At 41.0% G+C, this 17,255-nt stretch overlaps 1 protein-coding gene across 1 annotated transcript; it reads left to right on the top strand.

The window, feature by feature from the left end:
* The first annotated feature begins 10,243 nt into the window (after window positions 1-10,243).
* Window positions 10,244-17,001, top strand: ATP1B2 (ATPase Na+/K+ transporting subunit beta 2). Its single transcript, XM_051995799.1, has 7 exons — window positions 10,244-11,076; window positions 12,950-13,078; window positions 13,380-13,484; window positions 13,600-13,805; window positions 14,036-14,092; window positions 14,913-15,011; window positions 15,159-17,001. The coding sequence occupies exons 1-7, from the start codon at window positions 10,965-10,967 to the stop codon at window positions 15,324-15,326; spliced, it is 876 nt and encodes a 291-aa protein (XP_051851759.1). The 5' UTR covers window positions 10,244-10,964; the 3' UTR covers window positions 15,327-17,001.
* The last annotated feature ends 254 nt before the right edge of the window (window positions 17,002-17,255 follow it).

The following is a 17,255-nucleotide window of genomic DNA, read 5'->3' as shown; positions in this document are numbered from 1 at the left end:
TCTCCTAATCTAATCCCCATACCTCAGCTTTTTCATTTCTTTCCCCAGACCTTTCTCAGGCAGATGTGGACCCTTGGGCCTTCTCCTTGGAGTTCAGACTTCAATTTTTAAGGGATCAGGATGTCTTCTTGCTCTGGGTATCTTGGGCTATCAATCCCTGCAAGACCTGGTGAGAGAGATAGGGCCTCAGGGTAGGGCCTGAAGTGGGTGGGTAGAGTATCATAGCTTTTAGTTCAAAATCTGCAGCTAATTTCCTGTATGGCTTGAGGCAAACAACTTTCCATCTCTAACCTCACTTTTCTCTACTTTAATATGATGATTTGGATGAGATCATCTCTTTTGTCCCTTGTACTTCGGAAATTTTACAATTCTATGATTAGGAAACTACAGCACCCATTTTTCTAAAACAGTGTGCATACTAGGGAGTGGAAATGACTTGGTTGGAGGGGGAGGAGCTAGGGGAAGTCGTGAAGGGTGGTACTTGGATGTGGCCCATTGGAAAAAAGGTGACACCAGATACAGGGGACCTTTCCTAAATTTCCTTCTACCTTCCCCTTATATACATACACCTGGGAACTGAAAGGGATGTCTATTTGGAAAGAGAAGGGAAATGATGAGAACCATGGAAAACATCTCAGAACTTAGAAAAACAAGAATGCCTAAAATAAAAATTCTGAGAAAGTACCTGAATGGGAGAAAAGAGGAGAAGGCCATAGAGAAGGGGTCTATTTAACAGGGTAATATGGGAGGAAAAGCTAGAGGGAACATCTGGCAAAGGGGTAGATGTTTCTGTTCTCAGATTTGACCTCCCATCTCCATCCTCATCCAGGAGAGGCCTTTTCTGCTTCCTTCTGTCTGACTGGACGGGATATTGATCAATCAAAGCAAGAACATCTGCACTCACAGCTGTCCAAGAGTCTGAACAACAGTACTAACACACCTTATTAAACTTCCTTGAAGAGCCCCTTAAATATTATGGTTCAACAAGAAATGATGAGAGGCTGATTTCAGAAAAACCTGGAATTACATGAACTAAGCAAAGTGAGTAGAACCAAGAGAATATTGTACACAGCAACAAGACTATGTGATAATCAACTCTAATGGACTAGGCTCTTTTCAACAATGAAGTGATTCAAAATATTTCTAATAGATTTGTGGATTCCATCCACATCCAGAGAGAGAATTATAAAAATGTGGATCAAAGCATAGTATTATCACCTATTCTTGATGGTGGTGGTGTTTGTTTGCTTGGTGTTTTTTTTTTTTTTTTTCCTTTCCCTTTTGATCTGTTTGTTTGGTGGGTTTTGTGTGTGTGTGTGTATGTGTGTGTGTGTGTGTGTGTGTGTGTGTGTGCAGCATGACAAATACATGTTAACCTATAGCAGGAGAAAATTTTGGAACACATTGTTTTGCAAAGGTGAATGCTGAAAAATAACTGTATGGATATGTATACATATATTGCATTTAGCATGTACTTTAACATATTTAACATGTATTGGTCTATCTTCCGTCTCGGGGAGGGGGTGGGGGGAAGAAGGTTTTGCAAGGGTCAAAGCTGAAAAATTACCCATCCATATATCTTGTAAATAAAAAGCTATAAAAAAAGGTGAATGCTGAAAAACATTCTTGCATGTATTTGAAAAATTAAAAGTTATTACAAAAAAGAGAGCCCCTTAAATTGCTTTCCTCTGCTTGCAGCAATTAGATACCATCCTTCTCTTTCCCCATCTCCAACCCAAAGATTCCAACATGAATGGTGAAAAAAGAACAAAGTATTTTTAAGCAAAGATCCTGAATTACTACCTGTACAAGGAATCATCTTTATTAAATAATAATAATAATAATAATAATAATAAGGTGCTAAATTACCTCTATGGTTCCTTCTAGATCTAAAGTTCTGTGATCCTATGAACCTTCCTTCACTCCAATCCATCCCTCCTAAACCTAGCAGCTTGGCTCCTCCAGCCTTCTGGGACTCAGGCTCCATTCCATTAATTGTTGGTGGGAAAGGAGAAAAGGAGCTTTAGAATTCAAGATAACACCATATCCTCAAAATGGTTAAAGAATTTTCTATCATTGGAAGACTTCCAGCAGAGGCTGATGTTGTTAGCCATGTTGTACATTGAATTTCTGTTCAAGTATTGATTGGACTGGGTGATCTGCAAAAGTTCCCTTCAAATGCAAAGATTTTGTCAATCTAAGTATTCTCTCGTCACTTTTGTTTTTAAATTATACTAGAAAGCTATCAAGGGATATATATATATATATATATATATATATATATATATGTATATATATATATATATATATATATATATATATATATATATATCAAGTGAAGGAGAAAAAGGGGGGGAGGGGAGAAGAGAGAGAAAGCAAGCAACAACTTTCTGTTCCCTACTTCTGGGTTCCTTACTTGCATTCTCAGACGTCTCTACTCCATTAAACAAGGAACTAGCCTGTGCTGGTCAAGAGCAGAAACAATACGCAGACTCTGGCATCCAGGCCCCACTGCCCTTAGGGGACCTGGTGTCCCTGGCCCCACTCTTTTAGATAAACTCCCTGTTCCCATCCCCCTAGTTTCAAACCCTTAGGGACTCTTGATCTTAGGTTCTTCATTTACTTTCTCCTCTACTTAGTTGACTGGGAATTAGAAGGTTACTGGACAAAAGAGTTTTCTGGGCAGGGCAGAAATCTGTATGGAATAGTGCCCTAGGCTGCAGGGAGGTAGTAAAGGAGGCTGGAGTAGGGGGAGATGAGGCAATTTCACAATGCTCCAAAGAGTTTCCAGGGTGGATGTTAGAAATCTCCCCACTTCATTGAATTAGTTGACAATGTTTCTTTTTATGGGGGGAAGAAGAGAGTGGTAGAAAGCCAACACAGTATCATGCACCCCAATCCCCACTGGTTGGATCCAGGCAGTCTACCTGAACGCCAGGATTCCTGAACTCCAGGTGGCCTTTCTAACTCTCTCGCCCATAGCCCTATACCAATTTAATTCCTAGATTTCTGCTTATCTCCCAAGGCTGTCCACACCCTCTCATAGTAGCAGCCTTTGTCTTTGCACGAGGTTTACCAATCCCCCAGCAAAGACACCCGGGGGTAATTCTCTCCACCTCTCGACCTCCTCCTCCTCCACCTCCTCTTTTATTCCTCCTCCCCCCACCCCCACCCAGTCCAGAGCTAGCTTCTGCTAGACATCAATCAGTATTCCTCTCACAACAAAGTCTCTAGGTTCTTTTCTCTGTATCTTCTCTGCCTCTATTTTTCTCCTTAGGGATTCCTTCTCTTTCCTTTCGTCACTGTACTGAAGAGTCAAGATACTCAGTTCTGGAAAAGCTCAGGCAGATATATACAGAGGGAAACAGGGTAATAGTAGTGAGATCATAGTATTTGAGGTCTTTCCACCTATCCCAGTCCCCTACTCCATCCCACTAGCATTAATAGTAACCTACATCTCTCTCTCTCTGTCTCTCTGTCTCTTTCTCTTTAACTGGTTTGATTTGATTTTTCTTGTGCAGCACGATAATTGTACAAATATGTATGCATATATTAGATTTATCATATTTCTGCCATGTTTAACATGTATTGGACTACTTACCATCTCGGGGAGGGCGTGGGGGAAGGGGGAAAATTGAAACACAAAGATTTTGCAAGGGCTAATGTTGAAGAATTGTCCACGCATATGTTTTGAAAAATAAAAAGCTTTAATAAAGAAAAAAAAATTGTAAATAGTACCCTGCAATTTAAGTAACAGGGAACAACTGATCTAGTTTCCTAGTTACTCTAAATGTTACTTCAGTCAAATGGGCATTTTGTTCACCCTTCACCGTCATCTATTAATCCCAAATGACTCCTTTCTCCAATCTCAGATTGTTTTCCTCTAAACTCATAGACAATGTGAGTTTAACAAAAGGGGATTTTTTTTTTTTTCTTCTTCCACCTTTCTGCAGTCATGGGGAGGGAAAAAACAAGCAAACCCCTTGTAACAAATACTAATAGACAAAATAAATCCTCGAGTTAGACCTATCCCAAAATATAGATCTCATTTTACACCTTGTTGATTTTAGCCTTAATCATGAGATCATAAAATTGAAGATTTACATCTATTGATATTTTAAATTTTATTTATTTATTGGTTTTGTTTTGACCCCAAATCTTATCTAGCCTTGTTTGGAAGTCCAGTGGCCACTTATAGGTTCAGTTCTACCATCAACTGCCATAGAAATTTTAAATTGTGAAATGGGAGGGCTTGCCTCTCCTTAGCCTGGTGGTCCTTTCCTTTGAAGCCTCACTATTTTAATGCTGGATGTTATTCTATTGAAGTTTAGAACTTAATTCAAGTTCTAACTGAAGTGGTCCACCATCTTCAACCTCTCTGATAGCAGGAATGAAGGGTATATGATATCATTCCCAGTTATAAATTCCTCATTTAAAAAAAACATTACTCTATTTCTTTTTTCCAAATTCTTTAATTTGGAAATTAATAGCTTTTCTTTTTATATAATCACACACACACACACACACACACACACACTCACACATAACCCTCCCTCAACCATAAACCATCCCTCATAACAAAGAATAAAATAATAGGAGGAAAAGCTGTTTAGAAAAGCTAAAGATCACTTTGACCCAGTTTAACATTATATTAAATATTGTATTTCCACTGTACTTCACCTTTGCAAGTGAGAGAGGGTCATTTTCTCATCTCTTTCCAGGGCCATTACAATTATATAGTGTTCAATTTTGTGGGAGGTTTTCCCTTTGTCCCCTCCCCTCCCCTTACATACCCTTTAATAAATATTAAGTACCTACAATGTGCCAGCCTGTTCTAAATGTTGGGGATCCAAAACTGTGGAAAAAAGGCTATGCCTGCTGGCAGTTTGTTTATTTGTTCTTTCAATAGGTGTGTCTCATTTCTAATTCCTTGATATTACAAAAGGTACTACAAAATGTCCTTTATTAATATTTTAACTTAGATTTGCTTCCTTCTACTATTGGGGAAACATCAGGGAAACAACCTTGAAGGAAATACACCATTTGCAGGCAAATCAAACCACTACTACTGCTGGGGCTTAAGGGGGCCCCCAAAATGTTTGGGTTCCAGACCAGCGTCAGTCAAGAAGCAAAGTTTATTATATATATTATAATGACAATTAAAGTGGGCTAAATTCTAAAAGAAGTTAGCAAAAAATCAGGAGTAGGAAAGATAAATTTATGGAGAAAAGTTAGAGAAATCAGGCGCTTCATGTTACTGATTTGCTAATTTTATGTTTTAGAGGTGGAGTTGAGGAGTGGTCTGATTCTGATTTTGTGTACAGGTGTAGTACTCATAATTCTCTGGGTGTGCTCACTACGGGAAGGGAGGAGTGAGAGGGAGGGAACCTTCCAGAGGTGTGTTTTCAGGCCTGAAATATCACTAGGTCAAGTGACTGACATTCAAACTTGTTCTGAGCTTTCCTTAACTTTAAGTACCTCATTATTGTTGCTCACTAGTCTCAGAATCTGTTATCACTGACCAACTGGTTGTTTTCTAACAGCCAGAAATAACTGTGGCCATAGCATTCTGGTGCTAAGAAGTAAACTGGGCAGGATAACCTAGGGGAAGAAATAACATCATTTCTAACTATACCACTCCCAAGGCCTAGCGGCTTTAGGGCTACTAGCTCCATTTTCCCTAGGAGCTGCACCACATCACCACCATCTTCATTACCATCTCTTTTTAGATTCAAATGGGGCCAGTCCTTGTGTTCTAGAACCCAAGATACATTGAAACTACCAATATCTGGGCTACAGCCCAGTGTCCTTAGACATTGTCTTGGGAAGCAACTCCTGTGGAGATGCAGCCTGGTTAAAGCTACTAAGGAGCTTACTAAGGATGCTGTCAAGTAGTTCAACATTAGAAACCGGATTTGTTGGAATGAAAATAACATTAAAACAGAGGTCTTACTTTGCTTTGCTTGTAGCTCAAGGACCACTCAGACTCTAAAAGGATTTTCCTAGAATTCAAGTTTGCCCACATCAACCTCAGATTGCCTTAGGGAGCAAATGCAAATTTCTGTTTGCCCTTCAAAGCCTTTTATAATTTAGTTTCCTGCTACCTTTCCAGATTCTTATACCTATCCCCTAATAAGTACTCTTTGATCTAGTGACTCTGGCCTCCCTGATTGTTTCAGAAACCACACACTATCTTTAAGTTCTGGGTATTTTCTCTGGCTGTCTTCCATGTCTGAAATGCTCTTCCCTCCTCCTTTGTGCCCTCTCTGGCTTCCTTTAAATTCCAACTAAAATCCCACTTCCAGGAAAGCCTTTCCCAAGGCTTCTTAATTCCATTGTCTTCTCTTTGGTAATTATTTCCTATAAATCCAGCACATAGTTTGCTTTGTATATATTTGTTTGCCTGTCTCATCCTCCCTCAACTTCCCCGCCTTAGTTTGTAAGCTCCTTGAGGGCAGGGACTGACTTTTACCTCTTATTTTTATCTCCAGTGTTAAGCACAGTGCCTGGAACATAGTAGGCTCTTAATAGATGTCTACTGAATTGAATTGTATTGAAGACTATGGAACTTTTCCATCTAACTTGTAACTGAAAGCTACTGTATGTATTGTCTCCCTCCCTTAGAATGTGCTCACATTTCCTTGAGAATAGGGACTTGCGTTTTTATTTGTACCCCTAGTAAGTCCTTTAAAAATAGTTCATTAATTAATTTACTTATTCATTGACCTTTGGGGGTACAGGTTAAGCAGTGGAATCTCAAAGGGTAAAAAATTTTTAGCTTAATTCCAAATTATGTGCCAGCATGACAATCCCCTCAATTTACAAAAGAGTTTTTTGGGTGGAGTACAATAGGTCATCTCTGGGAGATGACATCTCCCTTAGACTGCACTGAGAGACATTATATATGCTTTAGTTTACTTTGGTCATATCACATATTAGGTCCAGGATTAAAAACTGCATTTTAAGAAAAACAAAATGGAGAATCCAGAAGAATGTGACTGAATGGTGAGGGACCTGAAGATCATCCCACATGATGACCAGTTTAAGAAATTCAGACTGGTCTGGAAAAAGAGATACCTATCTTTACATACTTGAAAGGCTACTACATTGAAGAAAGATTAGATTCATGTAGCTTGGCCTCAGAAGCCAGAACTAGGAAAATCAGGTCTAAAGTAAAGAGTTACTGATTTAAATTCACTTAAGAAAACACTTCTGAACAAATTTTATTTATTCAAAAATGGACATCTTAAAGTGGGCCACTTGTGTTAGTCCTTTGCCTCTCTTAGTTACAGCCCATGATCACATTAGTTTTATGAGTTTCTCTACCATGGTGTTCAGTAAAACCTCAAGGTCTTTATCAGAGAAACTGCTATTAGCTACATTTCCATCTAGCATAATATTATAATACTGGTGTAATATTGATTTTTCTGTACCAGAATATAATATATTGCATTTATCCCTATCAAATTTTAATATATCAAAATCTTTTGGGATCCTGATTCTCTCATCCAATGTGTTAGCTATTACTGCTTCATTTATTCTATTTGCAAATTCAATAAGGATTGACTAAAAAAAAAGAAACAGAAAAAAAAGTTAAACCACCCCAAGCAAAATAGATTCCTGGGACATTTCCACTGGAGATAAGGTAACTTCAATAAGCTTCAACCAGCATTTACTGATTTGTTGATAACCACTCTTTTGGGTCTAATCATTCAACCAGTGGCCTATGTCATAATCTAACCCATATTTCTAAGTTTTGTTTGATTAGAATAGTTTGGATAATTTTATCAGTAGTTTGCTAAAATGTAAATGAATATCTATTTAATTTCCCTGCTGTAATTGGCTACCAGGCCTGTCTCCCTGTTTTAGTGAATGCTTCTTCAGGACATTTCATTTTTGAAAAAAATGTATAGTGTTCTGGAAGTTCTTACAGGGAAATAGTTGTAAAACTCCCAGAAGTGATGACATCCATATTGTTGGCTTACAGCTTTTGATTTCTTTTCTTTCCTGTTGTCCCTGAGAAGCTTCCTATCTCACCATGCTGAACCTCATACTGCTATAGTGATTGGGGACTGTCATCTTTGGGCTAGAGCAGCCGTACTTTGCGCTATCTCATTTTCTAGTGGAAGAGTCAAATCTGCATCCTCCCACCCCCATCAGCATGTTAAATACTGGAGTAGCATCTGAAGGTGAGGTAGATCATAAGACATTTCACAGAAATGGAATAGCCAGGCCTGGCTGTGACTGAAAATCCCATTGGCTAGTGAGATGGAGATGTTGGAGGTGGTCTCCTCAAGTCTGCAGCTTCTCTTTCTCCAAGTCCTTCCATTTCCAAAAATTCCTTTTGCCACTCAGAGTTGCTATCCAATGTTTTCTTTGTCAATTAGTCAAGTCCCTTTAACATACACAATTCACAGAACCTTGCAGCACCCTCATAGGACTTCAGTACATTATCCACAAGTCAAATCAAAAAGCATTTATAAAGTACCTTCTATGCATCAAGCATTGTGACATATTAGATGGCTACAAAGAAAAACAAAAACAATTCCTGTCCTCTAGGACCTTACAATCTAATGATGGGAGGAAAAATAACATACTAACAATTATGTGCACGTGGGATATATACAGTATAAATAGGAAGTAATTATCAGAGGGAAGACAATAGAGTTAGGACATTTTAAAGGAAGCTAGGGAAGCTGTAAGGTGCCTCCTGTGAGGTACTTTTTCATCAAAGGCCAGAAGCCTTTCATTCCTATATTTTTAGACATGGTTCAGTAATTCAAATCTATTTTTCAGATGCCAACTTAACCTATTGTTCATGTCCAAGATCTACCTTTCTCTTTGGGAATACTTGGCTTTGATAGGCATCAAGAATGAAAATGCCACCAACATTCCTAAAGTCTTCAGTTTCATGCACATTATTTCTAATTCTAAGCTTCAAGCAATAGCAGCCATCACTGACAAGAGTAGCAGAATGGGAGTGGTGTTTTAAGAATATAGAACAGGATTCAAGACTGATTAGAAGAGGGCAGAAGCAGAGTGATCAAGTAAGGAGGCCACTGCAATGGCCTGGTTGTGAAGAATTTAGAAAATTCAATACATTTTAATAAATACATCTTACAACATATTGCACTAGTCATTTGGAATCCAAAGATGAAAAACATCACAGATCCTATCCTTGTTGACCTTATCATGTCATAGATGGTATATGTATACATTTCAGTTGGTATTAAAGAAAACATTAACTTAGACTGGAGCAGTGGCAATGAGAAGGGGAAGGAAGGAATAGATACTGAAAGCATTTTAAAAACATATCCCTAGGATTTGGTGACTGACTTGATATGGAGAAGTCAGGACAGAGAATGGATTTAGGAGGTCAGATAAATATATTTTTGGACATGTTGACTTTGAAGTAGCAGAGGGACATTTGAATGGAGATAATCAGCTGGCATTTTAAGATTTAGGTATGAAATTAAGAAGAGAAGTTGTCACTGGAACTAAAGATGTAAAAGACTATGAAGTCCTCTATTTACAATTTTAAAATGGAATAAGCCTGGGACTTAAAAAGGAAGATGTAGTAGTCCATCCCCAAGAAGGAGAAAGAAAGCTCTCATTCCATTCACTTTCTCCCTAACTCTAGGATTTTGTTTTTGTTTTGTTAATTCCACTGACTACTTTATTTGACTTCCTATGGATGCCAAATCTCCGATTTTCTGTTTCTAGTTTTTAGTTTTTCCTTCCCGTCGTTCACTGTCTTTTTGTTTCTCTTTTTCTTCCTCTGTTTCAGTATCTATGCTAAAGCTTTCTTATTGAGTATTTTTGCAGTTTTTGTTTTCTTACCCTAAGAATGACCTTTCCACTTTAACAACCTTTCCCTTATCTTCCCACTTTCCTCCAAAAGTTTAGCAGGGTCCCACATGAAATACTTTTATAGTCATGGGAACCCACAAAAGAGCTCAGAAATTGGTAGCTGAAGTACTAGCATCCTCAAGTGGAATCCGCTTATCCTTGACCCCATTGACATCTTCGGTGTCCCAGTGAAGCTATGGGGGAAGGTGGGGAACGGGACCAGAGAAAAGATGAAGATAGTGGTAAAGATGATGATAACAATACTAATATTCAGAGCAGAACAGCCTTGCCCCCGGACAAGCCCGAAGGGGCGTGGCTTCCCCATATTTGCATTTGCATGAAGCTGGCCTGACTATAGCCTAGGAGGTGGAGCCTCTGGGGGAGGAAAGGGGGAGGGCTTTCTCCCACCCTCTTCAAGCTACCTAGTATATAGAGCAACCGCCGCAGCCCCAATTCCCGCACTGCCGAGAAGCTGAGCCTTCAACCTGCGATCCGTGCCCCCGGCCTTTGGCTGCTTCCCGCTCAGCTGCACCTTCCTTTCCAGTACCCCTACAACCGTAGCATTCCGCGAGCTCCACCTTTGCCTGCCTCTCCTACTTACCAGGGCTCTGTGCATCGTCGCCCCTGCTGCCTTTGCCTTCAACAGCTTGAACTACAGATTTCGGGCGATCCTTCTTTCCTACTTCCAGTCGCTTCGCACTCCAGCTCTCCTTGCATCCTCGTCGGGTCGCTTATTTTACACCTACTGTTGCTTCTCTGCTCTGGGTTGCTTTTTGGGGGGTCGTCACTGCAGTCCCTCCTTTGGGCTTTGCTCCATTCACTCCACGTTGGCTGCACCCCCTTTTTGTTGCCTTAGTTCTGTTCCTAGCACCTTTTTTCTCCATCTCTGCTGAATCCACTGGTCCACCCGCTCCCTCCGCAGGGCATCGCACCCAAGAACCTAAAGTAAAGCTTCTGGCCAGGCGAGATCGGGTCCCTGGGGATCTCCCCAGCTCATTGCACGTCGGCTTTCCGGAAGGTCCCCCCCTTCAACCTGAGTCCCTGCTAAGCGCCTCGCCTCGTCGTTTCTTCCTCTTCTCCAGGCCTCCCTAGCCCCCAGCCCCAGAGCCGCAGAAATGGTCACTGAAAAGGACAAGAAGACCAATGGACAGGTGTTGGAGGAATGGAAAGAGTTCGTGTGGAATCCGCGGACTCACGAGTTCATGGGCCGTACCGGGAGCAGCTGGGGTACGAGGTTGGGGATCAGGGGTCTGGGTCTCTGAAGGTAAAACGAAAAACGGAGGGGTGAACCGGATGCCTGGGTCCCTGAGAATAGAGGGGTCTAGAAGAGATAAGGAAAATCGTCTGCTTTCCTGACCCAGCGGGGAGAAGGGGATTGGGTTGGGGGTTGCAAAGGGATCCCTAATTAGGCTGGCCAACCTGCCCCCCACTCGGGACCCTGGCATCCAGTTTTTCTCCCGCTGTGGTTCTGAGCTTTCTAATCTTCCCGGCTGCTGCGGAGGTGGAGAAAGTAGGTCACTGCTGCCTTCCCAATCCCCATGGAGCCCCCCCCCCCCCCACACACACACAAGCTGGGGTCCCCAGCGTTCACACGTTCCCTTTTTCTCACTGGATTTCTTTCTTCTAAAAGGTTTTTCTCTCTTTTCTATTCCTACCCAACTCGGCACACTTGCCTGTTACCATCTATATATACAAAATCTTGTGTTTTTTACATCGAGCTCCACTCTATAATTCCCAAGTATTCATGAGCAGGCAGGACCCAGAGCACACGCTGGTCCCACTTGGGGTGCAGAGTTCTTTGTCAGCATTTAATGATGGGGTTGATCTTTCCCTACAGTTGTGGACAGAGGCTGCAAGGTAGGGGATCAGAGTTGAACTGCCTGTGATTCTTAAATCTGGTATTTAAGACTTTTTAAGTGGAAGTGGCAGTTGAGTTTGGATTATGGGATTTGTTGGAATGTGAGGTGTGGGAAATATGGTCATTTAATGGTGGGATATTCACATCACTCGGGGTGCTTGAAACTGCAGTAGTAAATCAAGTTGTATCACCTTTGGTATTAAACTTCCCCTTTTCCTCTGGGTGAAAGCAATTTAGAATCTAGATCTCAGGTTTCATACTCCAAGAAAGTGAGTAGAGGAGCTCTTGTTGCCTCTTGTGAGTTGGGTGATTGTGAAATTATTTGACTCAATAATGTTATGGAATTTGGATAGGTTTGGGAGGGTAGAGTTATTACCTCTGTGTAGTTATCAACTGAAGGATTGATTGTGTGGTTTGGGGAGGTTAAGGGGAGAGGCTTACATCCTGTGAGGTTGTCTAGCCTAATAAAAGTATGTCATTTTGCATAATTGTAATTTGGGGCTAGTAAAAACCCAACTACCTGTGATAGTGTGGCATCTTAATCACTAATTCGGTACCTAAGCACTGGTTTTTTCCTTTGGGTATAGGTGAAATTGTTGATTCTAAGGTGTGACTGAGGAGTGTGGGTGGGACTGAAGGAGTATAACTGTAGAATGTATTTGTGGTGTTTGTGTTGGGCTGTTGGCTCTTGAGTATTTTTTTTTTTTTACAGTTGTGGCCTGGAGTGGTAGTTCGGAAAAAGTTGTAAGATATCACACACAAACCTGCTTGTGTGCCATCCTCAGAATTATACACGACTCTTGCCTTTATTTTTGAAGGAAGCTTTTCTGAGCTTGTACTTGTGCTCCATCCAGTAAGATGGCTGTACTTTTCCCAAAGAGTTGTGGTAGCAGCAAAGGTGTCAGTCAACAAGTAGTCAGGATTTGCTATATGCCAGGATCTGAGTTCATGGGTCTATAGGTCCTCCACAAGAGTTATGGACTCTCAGGTTGAACACCATAATATTTTACATAATATGAGTCTGTGCTTCATGTTGGGAAACTGGGGTTGTGTATGTTGGGGGGAGGGGGGAGAGAGGAGGGAGGGTGATTTTGTTGCTGAATCTGAAAGCCAGCAGTGAAGGAGGAAGAGCAGAGCTGAGTACAGCAGGGAGTCGGGGGCTGGTGCCAGATTCTTATGTCTTGGGTGACCTTTGAGGTCTCTTCCAACATTAGTCTTTTAACCCTTTCTTCTCCTTTATAGCCTTCATCTTCCTCTTCTACCTCGTCTTCTATGGGTTTCTAACTGCTTTGTTCACCCTCACCATGTGGGTCATGCTACAGACTGTTTCAGACCACATTCCCACATACCAGGACCAGCTTGCAACACCGGGTAAGCAAATTTTCTTTTTCCCACCCAGGGTAACGGCTACCCACTTAATCGCCCATCTCAGGAATCCTTTGAAAGCCATTGTACTCTCAAGTAAAGAATTGAGCCTAACCACATTAATTCCTCTCCATTAGAAATGGTGTACTGAGTCACAGGCCCATGAAGATCCTTGTTTTTAGAAGTGATTTCCTTCAGCCCCTACCAGCACTTGAATTTCCCTTAGCTAAATTCCTCTTGATTTTTTTTGATTTTGATTTTTTGTCTGTCTTATGTTCCCTGCATTCCTTATCTATCCCTCCTTCAGGTCTGATGATCCGTCCTAAGACAGAGAATCTTGAGGTTTTGGTCAACCTCAGTGATAGCAGCAGCTGGAATGAGCATGTACAGATACTTGACAAATTTCTAGAGCGTGAGTGTGCGGTTTAGGTGCTCAAGTACTTGAGGGAAGAGACAAAAGTGGGGCTGGTTTGGGAAGAGAGGGAAGAGGGAAGACATCTGGGTTCACAGCTTTCTCTACTCCTCAGCCTACAATGACTCAATCCAGGCCCAGAAGAATGATGTCTGCCGCCCAGGGCACTATTATGAACAACCAGACAATGGCGTTCTCAACTATCCCAAACGGGCTTGTCAGTTCAACCGGACACAGCTGGGTGACTGTTCAGGGCTTAGCGATCCTACCCACTATGGCTACAGCACTGGCCAGCCTTGCGTCTTTATCAAGATGAACCGGGTACTACAGGCAGTTGGGTTCCCTGAAAGAAAGAATTGGGCTTGAGTAGTGGTGGGGTGGAAGAAAAGAACAATTCTCAGCAGTTTCAGAACTAATGGGAATAGTGGTTTCTTGGTTACTTGGCTCCCCAAAAGAAAATGGGGGCTTTGGGGAAGGGATGTGTGTGGTGGTGGATGTGGAAGATCAGGAACTAGGGAATACTTGACATTACCTCTCCTTGCTCTTTACAGGTCATCAACTTCTATGCAGGAGCCAATCAGAGTATGAATGTTACCTGTGCAGGGAAGGTGAGATTGGCTAACTTCCAAGTTGTCCCTGCCCTTTTTATGCTTCCTATCATTGATCTTTCTCTTTTCTTTTCTCTCAGAGGCCCCGAAACTACAGGGATAAGGGGGTAAGAGAAACTAGTGAGCTAGACTGAAGGGAGAATCTTAGATCCTCCTCAAGTTATCCTGGACCCTAAGGTGCTTCCACATCTGTTAAATCTTTGATTAGAATAGCTCATGGTGCATTAGAAAGAAGCTTCCTATCTAGTAGAGACAACTCCTTTCCTAAAGCCTAGACTTATATTAACATGACTTTTTCTCTTCCTCTTCATTCTTTTCCTGCCTCTCCCTATCCCATGTCTTTCTCTTAGCCACCAAGTAGATAAAGGATTCTATCCACATCTATTTACTTAGGGACTGCTTCTTCTCCCTTTCCCCTTCACTTCCCCATACTTTGCTAATTTGCCCTCACACAATCTTTATTCTTTTTTTGACTGCTCCAGAAACTGGTCCCGGAGGAGGGGGTAAGAACTCTAGGAGTAGAGAGGGTAGGTAGTTGGTTCCCCCCCCCACTGGAATGGAAGCTACTTCAGTCTAACAGATGGACTCCCAGTCCAATTATTATTAAGGATTCTGATAGGGGAGACTAGGCACAGACTAGGCACAGATAGAAAAAAGATAAGAGAAAAAAGAACAGGTTACATTAAAAAGCTGAGACATTTATTACCTCGAGTGATTTCACAATAGTGGAAATTGTAACCCAGTGGGCTTATTATCCCTATGGTGTTTCATCTATGGATATTTCATCTCTTAATAATACCATCCCCTGTCATTCATTCAGCGGAATGAGGATGCCAAAAATCTTGGTGACTTCACTATGTTTCCTGCCAATGGCAACATTGACCTGATGTATTTTCCCTACTATGGCAAGAAGTTTCATGTAAGTTCAGTGAGGGTTGGAGTAAGATCTGGGATTTACTCCCTTCAAGGGGAAGGGTGGCTAGTTTTCTAAAGGAAATTGGATTTTCTTGGGATTGAATGAAGTTAGATGTTATGGTTCTGTCATCCATTTCTTTATACTTTACAGGTGAATTACACACAACCTCTAGTGGCTGTCAAGTTCATGAATGTGACCCCCAATGTGGAAGTAAACGTTGAATGTCGCATTAATGCAGTCAATATTGCCACTGATGATGAGCGGGACAAGTTTGCTGGCCGAGTAGCTTTCAAACTCCGAATAATAAAAAAGACCTGAATTTACTCACACACCCTTCCCTCTCCCCTCTCTTCCTGGGCTTTATGGAATGTGCTTTCTGGATGCTTCCTCCCCTGCCTGAAGTCTTTCCCCTGCCCTGCCCCTCCCCAGCCCTTTCCTTACCCCAAAGGTATTTTTTACAATTGAGCTATGATTTAATTTACACCCTTTCTCAACTCCCATTCCTGAAGGGTAGTAGCCATTTTGAGTCCCTGGAAAAACATCCTCTTCCACTGTAGCTATGGGAGAGGTTTAGAGCAGGGCTGTCATCTTTTCCCCTTTACTTACAAGTTTGTTTCTAATAGCTTCCAGGTATTTTTATGGTTACTGGTGGAATACTCCTATAATTAGCCACAATTTCTTCCTTTTTTTTTTCTCTGTACCCAACAAATGGTCTCTCAATAATATTCATGGCTTCCCTGGTAGTGATAGTGATAGTGAGAGCTGTTAGAAGAGTCACTTACTCTTCTGATTTCAAACTCATCTCCCCTTTCCCTTTCTTCCTGCTTAGTGATAAAGATAAATTTGGGAACCCTATTTATCCTGGGCCCTTCTTCCTTCCTAATTTACTAATTCCTTTCCCATTTGCTCTCCTCACCAAAGCTGTTAGATGGGCCATTTTTGAGTTGAAGAGATTCATCCAACTTTTTTCCTTCATCCATTTTCCATACTCCATTTTACCGAAGCCTTTAAATTACCCTTTGTAGGTCTCGATTCATGACTCCCTTCCCCATAAGGTGGATCTTTGAACTGAAAAATGGGGGCTCTCTTCCGTGGGCTTTAAAGGAGGGTCTTTAAGAATATGGATGCCATTTTTTAAATTAAAAATTTACAAATTTTGTCCCTATCTCTCTTTTCCAATACTCTTCATAACCTAGTGTCTGCTAATCCAAAAGACTTTTTGGAGTTCAATTTTATCTTTGCATAATTTCCTTAAGTATTTCCCTTGAGTATTTCTCCCACCCCCATTGCTCCATTTTTCTAGTGTTTTGAGTGGCCATCTTGAACTGGCTTTATCCCCAGATTGCCACCTTGGAAACCTCATCTGGTCATGATAATATGCCACATTCTTTGCCTATCCCCTCTCTCTCCCTAACTTTTAGCAAATAATTGGCTAATTAATACTCCTTTTCCATTTAACAATTAAAATTCCCTTCTCAATTTGAAAATGGCTCCCCCTCCTTCATGCCCCCTTTGCCTTTTTTAGCCCTGCAATTACCATATGTTTAGAAACCCCTGTTCAGAAGTATTTTTTAATCAGTTGTTTTTAATTCGCCTTTTCCATTCCAAATCTAATTCTTCCCTATTAATGCTGCACTCTCCTCTTCCTTGAGTTTATCCCTTTTTTCTTGAAATCATAGACAAGGCCCGAGTTAAAATCCTGTCTTTTATAGTTAATAACCGTGACCATGGGCAAATTAATCTTTTGAGCCGCCATTTCCTCGTCTGTAAAATTTTTATTATCTGTCTCACAGAGCTGTGAGCTTAAATGAGATAAATGTTTCAAAACATAGCTAAATTCTCATTCACCTCTGTGCCATTTCCTTTTACCTCCCCCAGAAGTCTATCTCTGCAGTTATTTAATGCCTGTGTCAGATCTACTGTAAGATAAAAAAGTACAATGCAGATTATATGCATATATACATATACATACATATATATATATCATACCCAACTTGTGTCTTGTATCTTTCTGTGCTTTTATGGGAGAAATGGGATAGACAGGTTAACTAAGGTCTATTGTTTATCTAGGGCCAGTTCTTATTATCTAGCCCACTGGTACTTGGCATCCTGCTTTGTGAAACAAAGCCTCTCTAACTTGTCCTTTGCAGAATCCCTCAATATAGGCAGTATTAGTGAAATAATCTGTATGTTTCCATTCAGAAGGATAAACATTTTTAACCATAGTTCCAAAACGAGACAATAATA

This window comes from Antechinus flavipes, chromosome 4 (genome assembly GCF_016432865.1).
Source record: "Antechinus flavipes isolate AdamAnt ecotype Samford, QLD, Australia chromosome 4, AdamAnt_v2, whole genome shotgun sequence".
Taxonomy (NCBI): Eukaryota; Metazoa; Chordata; class Mammalia; order Dasyuromorphia; family Dasyuridae; genus Antechinus; species Antechinus flavipes.
The sequence above is the reverse complement of the archived record's forward strand: the minus strand, read 5'-3'. Positions and strand labels throughout refer to the sequence as shown.

Bases quoted from the DNA above. Each gene is read 5' to 3' on its own strand.
- ATP1B2 (XM_051995799.1), top strand. From the start codon at position 10,965: ATGGTCACTGAAAAGGACAAGAAGACCAATGGACAGGTGTTGGAGGAA. The intron at 11,077-12,949 runs GTACGAGGTTGG...TCTCCTTTATAG, and splicing joins CCGTACCGGGAGCAGCTGGG to CCTTCATCTTCCTCTTCTAC. The intron at 15,012-15,158 runs GTAAGTTCAGTG...TATACTTTACAG, and splicing joins ACTATGGCAAGAAGTTTCAT to GTGAATTACACACAACCTCT.